At 47.6% G+C, this 19673-nt stretch overlaps 1 protein-coding gene across 7 annotated transcripts in view; it reads left to right on the top strand.

Moving 5' to 3' along the window:
* The window catches only part of GRAMD1A (GRAM domain containing 1A), a 55121-nt gene that overhangs the window by 10364 nt on the left and 25084 nt on the right, over window positions 1-19673 (top strand). For 2 of the 7 annotated variants that reach the window (XM_077932117.1, XM_077932116.1), the window contains exons 2-6: window positions 10206-10425; window positions 11188-11208; window positions 16669-16753; window positions 19343-19446; window positions 19559-19654. In XM_077932117.1, coding sequence (XP_077788243.1) covers window positions 10312-10425; window positions 11188-11208; window positions 16669-16753; window positions 19343-19446; window positions 19559-19654 — 420 coding nt within the window. In that variant the 5' untranslated portion in view covers window positions 10206-10311. Of the gene's footprint in view, window positions 1-2034; window positions 2061-4770; window positions 4922-10205; window positions 10426-11187; window positions 11209-14035; window positions 14598-14622; window positions 15298-16668; window positions 16754-19342; window positions 19447-19558; window positions 19655-19673 lie in introns of those variants that run through there. The other 5 variants (XM_077932115.1, XM_077932118.1, XM_028742613.2 and 2 more) reach the window with 5 other exon arrangements.

Here is a 19673-nt window from a genome sequence, read left to right as displayed (position 1 = left end):
TTTAGGGAAGCTTTTAATGTTTAATAGACTATTGTATTTTAATATTTTGTTGGAAGCCGCCCAGAGTGTATGGGGAAACCCAGCCAACTGGGTGGGGTATAAATAAATAATTATTATTATCACCATCATCATCATCACCATCATCATCATCATCATCATCATTATTATATCTGTGTGCTGTCTGAAGAAGTAGGAGCACGCTCTAGTTGTAGAAACGTAGGAGAAACTGCCTTACGCAGGGTTTCCGACAGGTGATTCCCAAACCTCCCTAGAGATGCTGAGGATCGGACCGGGGACCTTCTGAATGCTGTATGGATGCCCTAGCAATGAGCTGTGGCCCCGTCCTTTGTCTCTAAACAAGGTTGCGGCTGATAAACACCAACAACATCCTTCACCTGAAGCAGCCAATCGAGAGAGGGCATCCTCCTTCAAAGCTGCCTCTTGTTGCTTGTCTTCCTCTCCTGCACAGCCCTAATCTTGAATGCTCCTCTTAATCCTCAGCCTCATAAGAACTCCAGATCTCACCCCAGCCCCCTCTTTCCCTCTCCATAAGAGCTCTCCTCTGTTTTGGTCTCTTCCCCCTGAGCTTCACAGCCACGAGGGGCAACGTAACACAAGCTTTCTTTCCTTTTCTCCTGGGTGAAAACTGTTAGGCGAGGTATCCCTGTCCAAAGGCAGTGTCTTCTGTCCGCTCCCATAAAGCGTAAGTGAATATCGATGAGGCAGCTATTTATTCTCATCACCCAGGGGCAAAACAAAGAGGAGCCACGCCGCCATTTAATCCCAGGAGGCAGCTGGCTAAGAGCCCTTGGGAATATTGTGGAAATAGCACTTGTAGGTTGCTAGTTTGCTGGTACTGTACTATTCTGGAAGGCTTGCTCCAGTGGCTGCACCTTGGGTTTTTGTCCCCCTTCCTCTTATAACCAGTGAGGCCACCAATGAATCTTCCCCTAGGGATGCCTCAGAATCAACACAGGCAGCTTTTTCTTTGTCCGGAGAGAGTTGCAGGGCAGGGGTGAGGTTCATAGAGAACATAAAGAGTCCTGCTGAATCAGAGGAAAGGCCTGTCTAGCCCAGTCCTTCTGTTCCCATGGTTACCAACCCAGATGCCTATTTGTAGTCCACCAGCAGGACATAGGGACACAGGAAGCTGCCTTATTGGCCTGTCAAGCTCAGTGTCATCTACGCTGATTGGCTGTGGCTCTCCAGGTTCCAGGCAGGGGTCTTCTCCATCCCTACCTGGAGATATATGGGATTGAACCTGGGGACATTATGAATGCAAAGCAGATGCTCTGCCTGCTGAGCTGCATGCCTCCCACGGTTGTTCCCTAGCAACTGATATTCTGAGCCATGCTGCTTCCAATGCTGGAGGTGATGTGTAACCATCGTGACTAGTAGCCTTGTAATCCACAGATTTGTCTTAACTGCTTTTTAAAAAAAGATGTCCAAATTGGCGGCCATCTTTACATGATGTGTAGTTAGATGAGGAGGCAGGCTGGCATGTTTGTGTATCTTCTGCTCTCCTGGTCCCATAGACCGATTGGTGCACCATTTCGCTCTGCAAAATGCAACTAGGGTTGCATACACGCCATAAATTTAAAGGACACCGAAATCATGTGCCCCCCCCCCAATAATCCTGGGATCTGCAGTTTGTTAAGGGTGCTGGGAATTGTAGTTCTGTGGGGGATAAACAACAGACCAAAGATTCTTTGGGGGAAGCGATGTGCTTTAAATCTGCTTCAGATATATGGTGTGTATGTTCACTGGGACTTATGTGCCCTCAGCTGGAAGTGGGTGCATTCTTTCCCTCCGGAGTCTGCAGCTGCGGGTCCTAGATAAGGCCAAGCAATGGTCCATAGAGAAGAAAACAGGGTCAAATGGTACGATTGGCTGAGAGCCACAGCCCTCCCACATGCTACCCAGAACTTGGTGTTCTGAAGTGAAATTCAAGGACAAACAGGAATTAGGAAGAATGACTTGACTCTTCAGTGCATATTTTGACGGGTTGAATTTATGCGGTTATTTTATTTGGGAATATCTTATACAGTAATGAAAAGTGGGTAAGTTTTTTTTTATATAAATAATACTGATAGCAACAACTATTATTAAGAATGCATGTGAAATGCAATGAGCACTTCCTAGGGATGCTTATGAACTATTTCAGTTGTCTAGCCATTTCCTTTGCTGTTGAAGGTGGGATTCTATATTCTGGTCAGATTTGGAATATGTGCATTTACGCAGGGTTCCCCCCTGCAAAGCTGAGAGCGCTTCAATTTAAAATGAAGCACTTAAGGAAGCACACAAGTCTGTGTGCTTCTTGGTGTCTGAATCTGACACCCTATGAGTCGTACCGGGGCATGATCCAGAGACCCGCCACTCACAGCAGCCTTGGCTGAAATTAAGCAGATCTGGGGCTGGTGAGTGCCTGCCTGGATGGGAGGCCACCACGAATCCTGTATGGAGGCCTCACAGTCTTCACTGGAAGAAAGCGATCCAAAACTTCTGGCAGTCCTTGGTGGCTTGGCAAAATTTGTCCTCACTAAGATTCTGCTCTCACCCCTGAAAGAGAGGTGGGCTTTTCCTCCCTGACATCACCCTGAGTTTAAGGGCTGGGTTCATCCCTTCTTCTCCAGTTGTTAATTGGTGATAATCTCTCTGGTGCTGAGCCTTCAGCCCTAGTCTATTTGTGCCACAGAATGAGATAGTAAGATCCTGAGATGGCAGGGTGGAATGTGCCACTTCTCACTTTTGGTGGGGGATGCCATTTTTTGTATGGTAACCCCCTAATTATTGACAGGGCACCCATGGGCACAGTGACACCCATGGGGATTTTCCCTGTTGCCACAAAGTCTTTAAGCCCTCACCATGTTGGTCATGAGTTGATGAGGGTGGGTACCATTTTTTCTCCCTTGAAAAGTAAACACAGCTGACGAAGGAAGTTGGAAAAGTGATACTCTTTCCCATCTCCTTGTTCAACTTGTATGTGCCTTTCAAGGCTCAGATTGATTCTAACAGATATAATTTTTACCCAGACGATCCCTTGGATGAGTGAAATGTGTTAGTGTATTCTTTCTTTCTCTTTTGCTTTCTCTGGGGTTTCATCTGAGGTTGAGGGGAAGGAAGTGATGAAAACTTGCTCAAAACCCCAAATCTGCCCAAAGGCCCGAAAGCTTGGCACTAGAGCATTGAGGAACAAGTTAAAAAACATTGGTCCCAGTACAGATGCTTAGCATCTGGCTGGCTACTGTGGAAAACAGGTTGCTGGATAGACCTTTGATCTGATAACAGCAGGGTTCTTATGTTATTATATATTTCACACAAGGCTGCTTTGGGCAGGGCACCCAGGACCATTCTGGACCTGATCCTGTTGTCATGGGTGGAACACTTAGGTGTTAGCTTGGACAATTAGGTGTGACTGACTTGACTTAAAACAAAACAAGGCAAATGCAACGATGCCATATTATTTATACCAGTCATACTTTCAAGGAACCCTTGATGTTTTAAACACCCACACTGTGTGGAATTAGATAGAATATCAGATTTGAAGGTTGTAGGGGGAGCATACAAACAGGAAGGGGGTGTAATGGGTATTTGGGAGTGTGGGTGGGTTGCCAGAGACTTGCCCATACCTGGAACGGCTTTTAGGCTGGTCCCAGTAACTCCAGGGTCACTCATGTGGTAGCAGCGATTAAAAAGTTTCACTAAATCCCAAATGCCAGGCCAGCCTAATTCAATAAAGCTTGATGCTGATGGGGGGCATAGGATGGGCAATTGCGCATTGCAAAAAGGAAAAAAAAGAAAGGCCTCATCAGAAATGTTTAAAACTTATTTATTTGTGCCTTTATGTCGTGATTTTATCTTATATCTTATGATAAAGGGTGGTATATAAATTTAATAAACAAAATGAGCATGAAAGAGGTTTAGTGATTTGCACAAAATTTGCACATGCAAGTTGACGTGCGTAAATGCAAATTTAGGATGACTTGCTGCAATCTAAATAGAAACACAATGCACCTCCCCATAGCGGGGAAGACTGTGACCAGGCGACCTATGTGTCTGCCACATCTTGCACAAGTGCTTGCTGCTGATGGGTGACATCAAGCCCCGTCCTGCTCTCCCGTCTTAGGATTCTTTATGTTTAAACCAGACTCTGTTTAAATAGAAGTGTGCCCTCCAAGAGCCCTTCAGGTAGCAGGGTTGCCCCTTGTAAAATCAGACACGTGGCATCGGACACAGTGATGGTGAGGCCCAATTTTAGAACAGTAAAAGGAATGGAAACTCAGTTCACGGAACCCAAGCGGCGTTTGAGAAGGGACTTGGCAGGATATGCACATGTCGGGGGAAGGAGACCAGAGTTTACACCTCACCTCTTTGGGCAGAGAGCCAGGGGGCTCAGCTTTGCCTTGGCTTTTGCCTCTTGTCTTGTTATTAAAAAAGTCGTGCTCTTTTCTAGGAATCCACAGTAGGCATAGAAACAAATACTGATTTCGGAGGTTGGGGGGACTACAGGCTGGCCAGACAGAACTACACTCTCTGAAGAGGCTTGGGTGCCGCAGGAAGAGGATAGAGAAAGCGTTTGGGACAGCCATCCTCCAAAACACTGGCCTGTGTGTATGCTTCCCCCTGCAGCTGTTCAGTGTAAAGCAGCCACCTGCTGCAAGGGGCTGTCCGGGAAGGGCAGACAGAGGCGGGGTTTGTGTGCATGCGGGTGAGTGAGGGCCAAAATAACGGTGTGAGGAGCTGCGTAGCCCAAACTGCTCTGCAGATCTTTTTATCTTGCTCTCATCTTCTTTGGGTGCCCTTCTCTTTCTGCCTTTCTCTCTCCCCCCTCCCAATTTCTTGTTCTCATGAATTTCCCTCCGCTCTCTTTCTTTCTTGCTCTCGTTTGCACCAGGACACAGGGCAGATCCTTGGGTGGCCGGTAAGTTCCTTGCTGGATTGGGGCAGGTCTCTCTCTCTCTCTGTGTGTGTGTGCATGATGATAAGCGTGGAAGTGTGAGGAAACATGTCTCCTGAAACCACCACACCCAGTATCCCGGTCTGTAGGAGCCTGGCGCTGCCTTATTCCCAGATTCCCAGCCCTTGCTGTTTGCAGATTGTCGCAGAACCTGACATCGCCTCCAATCGCATGATACTGGTGCCTAGCAGTCCATGCTGCCCAGCGGACAGAGTCTGAGGCTTTGTCTGGTCAGGAACAGATTCAAATCCCCACTCGGCCTTGAAGCACAGAGAGTGATCTTGGATCTGGCTGCTTCTCTGTTGGCCTCATCCACCTCAACAGGGTTTTTGGAGAGCCTGAAATGGGAATGTTCCCATTGGTGTGGGATACAAGCTCCATACCTTGGATCCCTTACTCTGGCCCTGTAGACAGTGAACCACAACTACCCCGTCTGCAAAAGGAAGGTAGTCTTAGCCATTTGTGACTTTCCGATGGCTTGGAAAGGAAAGGAACCAGCTCTTTCCCAGTTTGCCACAGCTTCTTTGCTACATGTAGACAAGCCTTATAGGCAGTCAAACAAACAAACCACTACAGTGGTACCTTGGGTTACAGATGCTTCAGGTTACAGACACTTCAGGTTACAGACGCTTCAGGTTACAGACTCCGCTAACCCAGAAGTAGTACCGTGGGTTAAGAACTTTGCTTCAGGGTGAGAATAGAAATCATGCAGCGTCAGCTAAAGTGGTACCTCAGCTTAAGAACAGTTTCAGGTTAAGAACGGACCTCCAGAACGAATTAAGTTCTTAACCCGAGGTACCACTGTATTTGCCAGCCTGCCCCAAACTAAAAAACTTCAGATTTCCCAATTATTCCCCATTTAGGAGGTGGAGTTTTGGTTTCTCTTTCCTTTATCCTTGTTTTATTCTTGTTGCTTGCTAGATCAATGACTGAAGAGGTACCAGGGGGCGAACCTGTAGCCCTGCATGTGGTGTTGTTGGACTACAGCTCTCATCTTCCTTAGCAATTGGCTATGCTGGCCATGGCTGATGGGAGTTGGAGTCCAACAGCCCCTGGAGGTTCCCCATTCCTTTGGTACAGCTTATGGGGCATCCACATGGGTCAGTCTCTTATTCTGTTTGGTTTTGTCTTGACCAGTTTCAGCTCTCTACTACTCCTTACTATAGCCCTAGCACGGATTAAACTCTTTTAAAAATTAACTTTTTAAACATAGGTTGCGTTTGCCACTCGGCACATAATAAATGACTATTCTGACTACTGTGATTTCAAGGATGGTGGGGGGGAAATGGAGTCCAGCACAAGCCTATATGTGCATTTGCTTGGAAGCAATTCCCATTGTGCCTAATGAAATGTTACCCCTAGTTCAGCCTTTGCCAACCTTGAATGCCTTCCCAATGTTTTGGACTACAACTCCCATCAGCCCCAGCCAGCACATCAGGTTGGCAAAGTCTGCCCTTGTTACTGGATTCCATCCCTAAATGAGATGGTGATGTACCCCTTCCTTTTATTCACATGTTCATAATTATTAAAGCTAGGGCTGTCAGTGAAAGAAATAATTTTGTAAAAACATGTTGGGCAACTTAAAACAGCCTCCTGATCAATGAGGCTTCATTGTTATTTAATCATAATTCATCTTTATTTAAAATGCAGGTGATTTTAATGCAGCTCCTTTTAACTATCAGCTCTCTTTTAGAAGAATTCTTTCACTCAAGAGAAAATGCTTCTTCTATGATGATGCTTTGATATAGTCATGCGCCACTGAAAAACAAATGTTCCCCCCTAAACCCCCCCACTGTTTTATTCATGAGCAAATTTTGCAGATTTAACTACCGTACTGGTATTTATCAGTTAACGCTTTTATAATTGTTTAGTTACTATTCTTCCAATGAAGTGACGGCCCTAATTAAAACATAAGAAAATTTAAGTGCATGGGAATATTCCTTGATGTGATGCATGTTTTCCTGTGATCAGGGTGTCCTGGTTTCAAATCCTTGCTTAAGTCATGAGCTGTCAGAGCGGCCTTTGGCAAGTTGTATTATTTCAGCCTCGGTTCCTTATGCCTTTGCTCACAAGGGTGTCATGGGAGTAAATAGGACAATTGTCGTAAGGCACTCTATGCCAAACACTTAAAAGCACATGACTTCCCCCAAAGAATCCTGGGAGCTATAGTTTGTAAATGGCGCTGGGATGGTAGCTCTGTGGGGGGTGAACTGTGGTTCCCAGGATGCTTTAAATGCATGGCTTGGATGTTCCATAGCTTCACTGGTTCCGGGGCTCCTAGGTGAGTGCTGTTGCTTATGTCGCTAAAACAGCACGGCCCATTCACAAGATGAAGGTATCAGGTTTGGGGGAACCCCACGGCTTGTAGAAATGTAAAGCAATCTTCAAGCGGGGAGAACACCTAAATGCTGCTGGTGGGGTTTTCAAAAACTTCCCAAGGGGAACTGAGCATGCTCCAAGGATACACGGTACATTAATGACCTGATTAGCAGTCATATTGTGGGTTTTTTTAAAAAACAAAATGCCAACTGTAGGGGGTTGCACAGCTCATGGGGAGGAGAGGTTTAAGCCTTCTCTCCTAGATGCAGTCTTGATTTTGAAAAATCACTGCTTGCCTCTGTGCATGAGAAAAGACATTTTCCCATAAGGCTACTTGGTAATTTGAGGAGGGCAATTTTATTTTTTTAAGCAAGACTGCAACTGAGAAGGCTTAAAATGTGCCTTGTGCGCTGTGGTGTTGATGCCTATGCATCCCTGTACATGCCTAGTTTTTGTTTTTTAAGTGCATGCCATAATTGCTAATCATGGTTATAGAACATGTGGCAAGGCAGATTATTGGGGGCATAACCAGGATGACCGAATGGAAGGAGTAATAGGGTGGAACAGGAGTAATCCACACTACAGGCCTCACTTTTTGATTCTTTATAAAATAATTCTCTTGGCGTGTTCTGGAGGCCATTGGCAAATATTCGTGTTCCCATCCTACATTTCAAAGGCTTTTCACAGGACCTGCTGACACACGGACATAGATGGGAGCCCAGTAGGAACAGTAACGGGGGTGGGGGGTGGGGTTATCCCTTTCCTCATGGCTTGTGGGCAGTATGGATGGGGAGCCAATGTGGTGTAGTGGCTGGAGTGTCGGATTAAGACCTGGGTTCTGGTTCCCACTCAGCCACGAAGCTCACTGGGCAACCTTGGGCCAGTCAAGTCTCTCAGCCTAACCTACCTCACAGGGTTGTTGCGAAGATAAACTGGAGGGGGGATAACTACGCACGCCGTGTGGGAAATCACTGTGGTAATAAGCATGGATAGTCATTTACACAACTTCCTTTCACTCTTTCTTTTTTGGAGGAGAAGACCTGTACAAATTGGGTGTGGCCTCGTATTATTTCGTACAGCGTGGATTTGGAAAGGAGAGTATCTGGTCTGCTATACAAACTGGGTCCTTAGCTGAGGGTGGTTTGCCCACAAATCTGACTCCAGTTTGCTCTTCACTCCCCTTCTGAGTGTCTCTTAGAATCTCTGGCGTTTCCTCAGGTGACCTGACTCTGGGATTAGGATCCTGTTTCTTCTCATGAGCTGGGAGCTTTCCTGTTTACATTTCCTCTGCTCTAGTAATAGCTTCTGCCCGACAGGAAATGAAAAAACAAAACCAAGAAACCCAACTTTGAAACTTGTTAAGCTGCAGAGGCGATTTCTGTGTCTTTAAAAGTTCAATAGTACAGAGAATATGGATTTTCCTGTTATAGGGTGCTCCAAGACGGGTGTTCATTGTGAGATGGGTACTCTTCATGCATGGAAAGCTCCCCCCCCTTTTTTTGTAATATTCACCAGATGTCTTTGGCATCAAAACACCAGCCTGTATTTTTTTTTCTCATTTAATCTGGGTTATATCCTTTCTGGGACACGGGTGGCGCTGTGGGTAAAACCTCAGCGCCTAGGGCTTGCCGATTGAAAGGTCCCCGCGGCGGGGTGTGCTCCTGTTGCTCGGTCCCAGCGCCTGCCAACCTAGCAGTTCGAAAGCACCCCCGGGTGCAAGTAGATAAATAGGGACCGCTTACTGGCGGGAAGGTAAACGGCGTTCCGTGTGCTGCGCTGACTCGCCAGATGCAGCTTTGTCACGCTGGCCACGTAACCCGGAAGTGTCTCCGGACAGCGCTGGCCCCCGGCCTCTTAAGTGAGATAGGCGCACAACCCTAGAGTCTGTCAAGACTGGCCCGTACGGGCAGGGGTACCTTTACCTTTACCTTTTTATATCCTTTCTGATGAGTAACCACAGTGCTTTTTTCTGGGGGTACGCAGGGATACGCATACCCCTAAACATTTTGTGAATCTTTGTACTTTTGTCCATTTACTATATTTATTTTTCCTGATATGAACTATAAAATGATGATTTTGAGTCAAAATGAAAGTACCCCTAAACATTTTTCTTAGGAAAAAAAGCGCTGAGTAACCACCACCACAATGCGTTGCCAGCAACCATTGAGATATTTCTCAGTGACCTGTTTGCAAATGAAGGCCCCATCTCCCCAGTCTGGAAGCATCCATAGTCCTGCAGTGATGGGAGAAACTGAACGGCGGCAGGTTGTTGGTTTTTTTGTATCCCAGCAAGATATGGCAGTGGCTGCAGCCACCTTGATGATGATGCTAGGCAGGCCTGGCTCTGCTTAGAACTCCTCTGTATGCCATCTTGAGGTCCATGCAGGACAGGTGGGAAATAAATGCACTCAGTGATTGTTGTTATTTAGTCGTTTAGTCGTGTTTGACACATCGTGACCCCATGGACCAGAGCACGCCAGGCACTCCTGTCTTCCACTGCCTCCCACAGTTTGGTCAAACTCATGTTCATAGCTTCAAGAACACTGTCCAACCATCTCGTCCTCCGTCGTCCCCTTCTCCTTGTGCCCTCCATCTTTTCCAACATCAGGGTCTTTTCCAGGGAGTCTTCTCTTCTCATGAGGTGGCCAAAGTATTGGAGCCTCAGCTTCAGGATCTGTCCTTCCTGATAAATACATTCAGTTCTCCACAACTCTTAAAGACACAGGTCCTCTTAAGGGTTACATGTGAGCTGGATGTTGTTTGGAGGGTGAAAGCAAGATAGAGGGTTAGAAGGACCAAGGTGGGGAATGCTGTGGATTAAGGCAAACACGGCATAGAAATCATCTTGAGTTTTGTTCCTGGGCAACTTGGGAACGGTAGTGTTTAAATCGGGGCCTCGGCTCATAATTGCCTCCCTGCTTCCTTCCAGCACAGGCACCACATCCCCACGTACGACCCCAAGCAGCTCCCCTTCCCTGAGGAAGCGCTTGTTGCAGTTGCCGCCACGACCTCCTCCAGAGTTGACCCCGGAAGCCATGGTGGAGAAAGGCTCAGAGAATGCAGCAGAGCGGACCCCTCAACCAGTGCACCCGCCCAGCACCCCACTGAACTACCCCCTCAGTGGGCGCAGCTTCATCCGTAATAACAAGGTAGAATGGGTGGGGGCATGTGTGGCGGGAGATGAGAGAAGGTGAACCTGTTTGGGGAACTCTGCTCAGCTTCTGAGGCTCTTCTTAGGGTGCCAGCACTGAAGGAGGTTTGGTTGGTGGAACAAGGGAGAAGGCCTTTTCAACTTGGGCACCCAGATTATGGAACGACCACCCATGGGAGGTGCCCCCTTTCATGCACTTAAGGTTTTCTTTTTCCGCTGGCATTGTTTAGTTGGCCCCCGTTTGGTTTTCTTTTAAAATTATTAGGCTGTATTCAACTAGCATAAACCAGTGCAAGGACTTCTGTTAGCACAAGGTGGCTTCCCCCTGCTCCTCTTCATACACCAGAAATTAAAACACTAAAGTTAATTACATCTTATACCTGTGTAATGAATACTTTCATAATTAAAATTAATGGGCATGCATAAAATTGAACATTGGCCCTTTCCTGATTGAAGCCCACCCCTCATTGGCCCTGTTTTGTCCTCCCACTTTGTGTTTTTGTTTGTCCCGGATGTGTCCTTGAACATGCTTGGATGGAGGATAGAGAGGGGTGGGCAACTGTGTGCAGGAATTGCCTTACTGCATAAAGGCAAACTTTACATTAGTTAATCTGCCCACTTTTGCCTGTGTCCCCACCCACCACTGGTATGTGGCCCTTGAAATGTTGCATAGAAGGGAGTGTAATGCTTGGGCTGAAAAAAAGTTCATCACCCCAGGTTAACATGTGGCTTACACACTCTCTCTCTCTCTCTCTTTCAGAAAATGCAGAGCTGGTACAGTGTAAGTTGTTATTTTTGTTCTTCCATTGGGGTGTACACAAGAATAGAACGCCTCCAGCTTTGGGCCGTTAAGAAGCTATTAAAAGTGCACAGCAATATTGCCAATGTATGAAAAGGCAGGCCCTTCTGGTATCCATCCAAAAAGAGAGAGCTGGAAAGGGCATGCATCTCAGTTCACGGCCTTCATGCCACTTAAAGTTATTTGTGACTAAAGCTGCGCTCACACTGTAATTTTAAGACACATGACTTCCTCCTAAGAATCCTGGAAATGGGAGTTTACCCCTCAGAGAGCTGCAATTCCCAGCACCCTTAACTCAGCAGCAGTTCCCAGGGTCCTTTGAGGGAAATTGTGTGTATACCAGTATATACCAGGCATAGGCAACCTTGGCCCTCCAGGTGTTTTGGGACTACAACTCCCATGATCCCTAGCTAACAGGACCAGTGGTCAGGGATGATGGGAAGTGTAGTCCCAAAACATCTGGAGGGCCGAGGTTGCCTATGCCTGGTGTATACGTTTGTAAGACTGCAGCCCTAAACATGGCATTTATTAAGAAGTAAGCCCCATAGCGGACCAGCTTCTGAGTGTATGTGCCTCAGGATTAGAGCCATAATTCCAGAAGTGAATATCAACACAAAAAGTTGTTGAACTTTTTTTTGCTGATTTTCCAAAAATCCCCCCAGATGCTAATTCTGACATTGGGAAATCCGTCCGTATGGCAACCCTAATGAACTTTCTCCCTTGTGCTTGTTTACTGAGAGGTTTGCCCTATTAAGTTCAATGGAACTTGTTCCCGAATATGTGTGATTAGGATTTCAGCCCAAAGCCTTTGGAGTAGTGTGGTCAGCATTTCATGGGTTTGCTTTCATGGTTTTACTTCCTCCACCCCCCCATTATTATTTTTAAAGTATATTTAAAAACCACCAGCTCATTTTAAAAAAATCAGAATCAAAGCACTGAACAATAAGATAATTGAAATGTCGTAAAACTGCAATTACAAAATCATAGAACACTGTACACATAGATCAGTACTGAGTTACATTAATCCTATGAAAAGTCCTTGGCGATACAAATACATTTCCAGTTGGTGATGAAATATCCGGATGGCAAGTGCTTGGTTTCAATAGGAACAGTGTTCTCGATCCTTGGTGTCACTGCGCCAAAAACCTTGGTTCACAAAGAAACTCTACGAATACTAAGTCATATTAAGTAAATATTACCGTTAAGTAATATTTACTTAACGACGATTGTAGTTCCTTGTCTTATGAAAGTTTTACGGCCACTCTAAATGTGACACCGTTCACACAAATAGCAATCGAAAGATTATTCTTTTTTAAAAGTGTAAATAACAAGCATTGCGGATGCAGGTGGCACTGTGGGTTAAACCACAGAGCCTAGGACTTGCCGATCAGAAGGTTGGCGGTTCGAATCCCCGCGACGGGGTGAGCTCCTGTTCCTCGGTCCCTGCTCCTGCAAACCTAGCAGTTCGAAAGCACGTCAAAGTGCAAGTAGATAAATAGGTACCACTCCGGTGGGAAGGTAAACGGCGTTTCTGTGTGTTGCTCTGGTTCACCAGAAGCGGCTTAGTCATGCTGGCTACATGACCCGGAAGCTGTATGCCGGCTCCCTTGACCAGTAAAGCGAGATGAGCGCCGCAACCCCAGAGTCTGTCATGACTGGACCCCAATGGTCAGGGGTCCATTTACCTTTAACAAGCATTGCATTGGTGGTGGTGGGGAGAGGAATCTAGATTTGGGACCCCAGTGGGCAGTGTTGCTATTAAATTAGGTCCTAGCTGCCCCACATCATAATTCATCCCTGTTGGATGTCTGCCCTAAAGCCCTGTCCTTTGTGTCCTGTTGTGGTTCCTATCTGAATCAGCATCTTGCATCCCTTCATCCTTGTAGCTCAAGGCAGTGCCTGCAGTCTTTCCTCCCCCTTCCATTTGTATCCTGTCAACAACCCTGTGAGGTTGGTAGGCAGAGAGGTTGCTGTGACTGGCTCAAAATTCACCCCGTGACCCTTCATGGCTGAGTGGGGATTCGAACCCGAGGGAGGGAGAGGATATCCTGGAACCTAAAAGGCAGTGTAGGAAATAAATCAGTGCTTTAAACTGGGAGTCTATTTATATTCCCAAGCCATGTTTTAATCACGATGAGCACTTTTTCATAGACCGCAGGCATGGGAATAATCTGAGTATGTAAACAAACAAATGCTCCTTGCAGTTGGAAACCTAGCACAGCAGGGAAGAGGACTGGCTTAGAACCTTTCTGTACCATTGATATGGTAGATTTCTAGCTGTGGCATATTCCTCCCCCACTGAAATGTAGGGACATTAAAATGTGAGGTGTGCAAATGTACCCCTGCCTGCAGTGGTACAGCCCACTCCCCATTCTGCTCCATGAGCAGATCTGGCTAGTCTCATTGAATGAAATGCACAAGCATTTGAGGGGTGGCAAAGGGGAGGGGCAGTGCTTTTTTTCTGGGGGGACGCATACCCCTAAACATTTTGTGAATCTAAGTTTGGCCTCACTGAGGGGCATTATTGCAATAAATAGGAAAATGAGAGTACCCCTAAACATTTTATTTTAAGAAAAAAAGCACTGGGGAGGGGCATGGCTGGTGGTGGGGAACAAGGGTTAGCTAGACAAGACTGTGGGATGGGGCAATATTATCTCTTATTCCTCTCTCCCCCAATCTTATAGGTAAGTTACTTTTGCCCTTTAATATTAAAGGGCAAAAGTAACTTACCTATAAGATTGGGGGAGGGAGGAATATATATATATCCCTTTCTGCTTTGGCAGCAAGCGTAGAATAAAGAGCAGCGGATGTGGAGGGCATGGCAGGGAATCACAGGATCCTAGAGTTGGAAGGGATCCTGCGGGTCATCTAGTCTAACCCCCTGCAATGCAGGAATATGCCGCTGCCCCATACGCGGATCGAACCCGTTTTGCCATTGCCGCTGCGGAGTTTCGTACCTAATCTTTTAATCGGCGTCTTATCTTTTTCTTATCACTCTTCCTACTTCTTTGGGTAAGCTGCCCTGGGAACCTTTCTAGGGGGCAAGATTAAAAAATCCTTCGAGCGAAGAAGGAAAGCTCAGCCTCGGAATCTTGTTTTCAGTACCAAGCCGACGGGAATCTAGTAATACACAGGGAAAGACCAAGACGGTGTCTCTGCGCACGTGCAGAGCGTGAATCCCTCGCCGCTGAGTTTTATCTCTCGGTGTGTTTTGCAACGGCTTCCGGAAGAGGAATTCTTCAGAAGTGAAGCGGTGCGCCGGGGTTGAGGCGGGCCGGCGGAGGTCGCCTCCCCTTCGCCGGGGGCAGAGTCCCCCACGTGGGCAGGAGATGGTTAACTGCAGCCTGACACCCAGCCCCCTTTTGTTTCCTGTAAGTGACACCCAGGCACCCGCAGCCAATGGCTGGGCGGTGTAACAGGAGCTGCGGAGCTGTCCCTGGGGGAGGCCTCTCCGCGTCTTCGATGGGCTCCAGAAACTTTCCTCCGCCGCCCTCCTTTCACTCTCCCCAGCTCCTCTGCGCCCCCACTTTTACTTCCTCCCTGGCCCTTCTGCCTTCGGGATCCGACCCCTGCGAAAAAGGAAGCACGCCCCGACCTCCTCCCGAGCACTTTCCATGACCCTCGGGGCGCCTGCGAGAACCCCACCCCCCTTGTCCCAGCCTGCTCCCTCCCTCTCCTCTCCGATCTTCCTCTTTTGTGCTTCTGCTGTTTTAACCCCATCCTTCCGCTGACACTTTGCCAGCCACGCTCCCCGACCGCCCCCCCTTTCCACTGTCAGCCCCGTTCTTGACCCACCCACCCCCGCTTTCTGGGCTGATGGTATCGCACCAATCCTGCACCTTGCCTTCTTCGCTGTGCTGGCGCGCTGCCCTTTCTCCACCCCGCGCTGCAACCTGTCCATTCTTGTGCCAGTGCGTTTTCTGAATTTTCTGAATCTAGCGCTGCTGCTGTCTTCCTTTGCGTGCGCGCGCACACACACACACACACCCTGCAACCCACGCTGATGCTGCTTGGAAACCTCCTTCGCCTGCTGCCCTTGCTCCCTGGGTTAAGACGCTCCCTCTGGACAGAGTAAGTGAGATGCCTCGCTCTTCCTGCTTCTCTTGACTTTTGCTTAGCACCCCACCACCTCCCTCCTTCCTCGGTTCTGCTTCTTTAACTCCAGGGTGCGTGTAGTCGAACTACTACACCACACTGGGTCTGTGTACACATGTCCAGCTTAAACCGCAGTCTGGTCTTGCCTTGCTCCTCTCTCTTCCTTCTACTACATCAAGCCCTAAACAGCTTGGCTTGGCTGCAGTGCATTGCATTTCCTTCCTGAAGCTCTTCTGTAAGCTCTGGGGCCCTTTGTCCACCTCCCATCCCCTGAGGTTATCAGTTGCCACCCCCACCCAGACCCGCCACTCCAACCAGCAGGTCTCTGCAGCCTCAGATAGCAAGGCTGTGTACACACTCCTGTTTACTCTGCATCTAGTGTACTCCCACCCCAGGTTTGGGAAGTGGTGTGTGCATGAGGTTAGCCACAAGCCTTATCTATCCACCCCCCTTGTTTCTTACGAAATACTGCATTTTTGATCCGTTCACCCCCTCCCCCAAACCAGCTTTGATCCAAACTGAGGAAAATAAGGACCTCTGCTGTGTTTTATGCCGCTAATTGCACAGCCCCAGTGTGGTTTAGTAGTTAGAGTGCTGGACTTAAAATAGAGGAAAGAGCCAGGTTGAAATCCTCACTCAGCTGTGAGCCACAGGCGGGTGGGCTTGAGCCATCCAATCTCACAACCTAACCTTCCTCACAGGGTTGTTAGAATAAAATAGGGAGGCCTGTGTATACTGTTCGTAGCTCCTTGTAGGAAGAGTGGCATTCTTTTTCTAAGGTGGTGGTGGTGGTTATAATACTCTGCCCATCTGGCTGGGTTTCCCCAGCCACTCTGGGCAGCTTACAGCACATATTTAAAAACAGTAAAATGTCAAATATTAAAAACTTCATCATACAGGGCTGCATCCAGATGTCTTCTAAAAGTTATGTAGTTCTTTATCTCCTTGACATCTGATGGGAGGGTGTTCCACAGGGCGGGCGCCACCACCGAGAAGGCCCTCTGCCTGGTTCCCTGTAACCTCACTTCTCACAGTGAGGGAACCGCCAGAAGGTCCTCGGAGCTGGACCTCAGTGTCCGGGCTGAATGATGAGGGTGGAGATGCTCCTTTGTGTATACTGGGCCAAGGCTGTTGATGGGAAAATAAATGTCACCCCAGCTGCTCTCTTCTCCCATGCCATAGGATGGCCCTGCTAAACCAAAGGCTCCTGCCTCCAGCTCCCTGCACGGTGCTGGAAGTGGGCATAGATAGTATTCTTCTGAGCTGGGTGCCTCTTGGGGCGAGGGTCCCGTGGGAGGGACAGGAAGGGAACGCTTCCATCCTGAAGGGCCTGGCTGTCTTTGGCAGATGCTGAGCCCCACGTACAAGCAGCGCAACGAGGATTTTCGCAGGATCTTCAAGGGACTGCCTGAAACGGAGCGGCTTCTTGTAGGTGAGAGACAGGAGGAGATGGGCGGTGCAGGGAGGCTATGCCAAATGGAGGGATCCAAAGTGGGTGGTGAATGAGGTGTATCGGCCGGCCTACGTGTAACCATTGATAGTCTTGAGCTGGGGTGGGGAGCCTGTAGTGGCCTTCCAGGTGTTGTTGGACTCCAACTCCCATCAGTCCCCATGGGGCCAAGGAAGATGTGAGGTCAGCAACTTATCGAGGGCTTTCACAGGCTCTCTATCTCTGCTGCAGTAGATGATAGAGGAGATCAGAGTTGTTGACAGCCACAGCATGCATTTAAAGCACATGACAGTCCCCAGTACCCTTAGCAAACAGCAGTTCCCAGGATTTTCTGGGGGGAAGCAACATGCTTTAAATGCATGATGAGACCAAAGACTTATTTGAGAACTGGTTTGATGCTTCTCTGTGCAGAGTTACAATTTCTGGAGAATTTGAAAGCACAGGGAGGGCAAAATCCATTTGTCCCATTGTGTGCAAGGGAGGGGAGATGAATGGTTTTGTTGTTGTTTTTAAGTGCAAATTGAAATATATTTCACCCTTGCAATATTATTACCTGAGTGGCATTTTTAAAAATTGTACAAGATTGTGCGCTTCACTTCTCTTGGCCCAGAACTAGGGTGCAAACTTAAGCCCGCCTGACATAATGCACATTCAAAGGCAGTTAGTCTCTGAAGGCTCTAGCCTTTGGCTGTGAGAGAGGGATCATTTTGTAGAATGTGTTCTTTTCTAATTTCGTATTTGTCATGATTAGGATGCAAGAGAGGTTTCCTTGCAGTTTCTCGCATTTTAGGTTCTCTTGTCTTTCCTGTCCATCCTTTAAGTTTTCCTACCTAAGGATTCCACTCCTGTCAAAATGTATAAAGGAATTATAGTTGGAATTTAGATTAGCCCCTACCCTCCCCGTCTGTAAGTATAGATCCAATTGGCCCCGTTCACAGGTTGGAAGAGAAATTCATTGTGACACCCCCGCTTTATTCACAGCCCGATCTCTCCTACATATCTTTTTTCTGCACTAGCAGGCTTGCTGATTCCTATTTCTGGACACCTCATAAATAGCCTCTTTGTGCCAATCAGCACAAAAAAGCTTACAAATGAGCTGAGTGCCAGTTTAATGGTCTAGAGTAGACTTGCTCCCCAAGACACCGGAGAACTGTAGTTTGATGAAGATGCTGGGAGTTGTGTGTGTGTTTTTTAAAATGCAACCCTTAGCCTAATTTCATGTGGGTATCAAGAAAGGGGGAAATGGGGAAAAGGAGAGAGGCAGGGAAAATGGGATCACACACACACACACACACACACACACACTCACGGAGGGAGGGAGAAAGGGAGGGGGAGAGAAGAGGTGGCATAAGGAAAGGGAAAGGGGAGTGATGGAGAGAATGAGAAAGGGGTTGCCGAAGGAGAAAAGGGGTGTCGCACCCAGTTTTTGCCATAGTCCTAACCACTGCCAGCACATGGCTCCCAGCACATTGCCCCTGAGGAAACGTGGCCCTTGGCAGAAAGTAAGTTCCCCACTCCTAGGTTAGAGAGTCCTTCACAAAATTATTGTCCTTTATCCACAGAACAATGGAACAACTATTAAATCAGTTAAAGCCTCTGGGTTTGAAATGTCCTGTTTAGTCACCTGCAGCCATTCTGATGTCCTGTCTCTAGAATAAGTGCTCTAAAGGACTGACTGCTCCCGTATCAACCTGCCAGTAAATGGAGGTCACCTGCCCACGCGCTCCCCTGGGTGCGCCAGCATCAGATGCGAGGCAGGGGAGTGACCACAGAGAGGGCGTTTCTGGCTGCTGAGCCTCACATGGGGAGCTCCCTTTGAAATAAGGCAATGCCTTCTTTGTTATTGTTTAGGCACCAGTTTTTTTTTCTTTGCCTAGACTTTTTAGAGACATGGGGTGTTTTTAACCAAGCTTTGCATCTGCTTTGTTACTGCAGCTTTAGTCGCTGTGTCGCTATGTTTTTATGTGATTGCAACCTACCCCAAAATAAAACAGTGAGACTGAGCAATATATTTTGGAAAATGAAATGAAAACAGAGCCGCAAAAGATGAGTGGCAGCGTAAACTGCCGGGATCCGCGGAATTAGCTGGTATGACTGACATAATAAGAAATTGAGATGATAAAAGGTTCAAGGAGGATTGGACATTAGACTGTATGAAAAACCATTATAGCAAGATAATTAACCTAGCAGGGTGAGAATAACTCACGTTATATCCTGAGATAAGGAGAGGGAGAGAGAGAAAACTGAGAAGAACAAGAAGACGTGGATAGGTGGGGAATAGATAGGAAACCATGGAAAGAGGGCGAGGGAAGTGTATGAAAAGATGTACTCTTATTATTATTTCTTTTTGAATGTAACAGTTTATGTATTAATGCTGAATTGTAACAGAAAAGCAAATAAAAAATAAAAACAGCAGCCTTGGGTCGGTGCCCAGCAGCTGTGGCCTTCATCCCCCTTTATCAACAGGATTGGTCTCCCCACAAGCCTCCTGCTGTTCCCCCAATCCCCCCCCCGACTCTGCCTTGAACCCAAACACTTGCTCTCAGCAGCTGACGTCTCCCCTCTCCTCAGATTACTCCTGTGCGCTGCAGCGTGACATCTTGCTTCAAGGGCGGCTTTACCTATCGGAGAACTGGATCTGCTTCTACAGCAACATCTTCCGATGGGAGACCACGGTGAGTGCCTTGGCGAGGTAGCCTGGGGAGAGATGGGTCAGGTACGCAGGCGAGCCCCTTTGCCTTCCTCCCTGCTGCCACTGATCCCTGTTGTGTTGCTCGTTTGCAACAGATCTCCATCCAGCTGAAGGAGGTGAAATGCATCAGGAAGGAGAAGACGGCCAAGCTGATCCCCAACGCGATTCAGATCTGCACAGAGACCGAGAAGGTGAGCCGGGTGTGTGTGT

The sequence above is a fragment of the Podarcis muralis genome, chromosome 7 (genome assembly GCF_964188315.1).
Source record: "Podarcis muralis chromosome 7, rPodMur119.hap1.1, whole genome shotgun sequence".
Lineage (NCBI taxonomy): Eukaryota > Metazoa > Chordata > Lepidosauria > Squamata > Lacertidae > Podarcis > Podarcis muralis.
The sequence above is the reverse complement of the archived record's forward strand: the minus strand, read 5'-3'. Positions and strand labels throughout refer to the sequence as shown.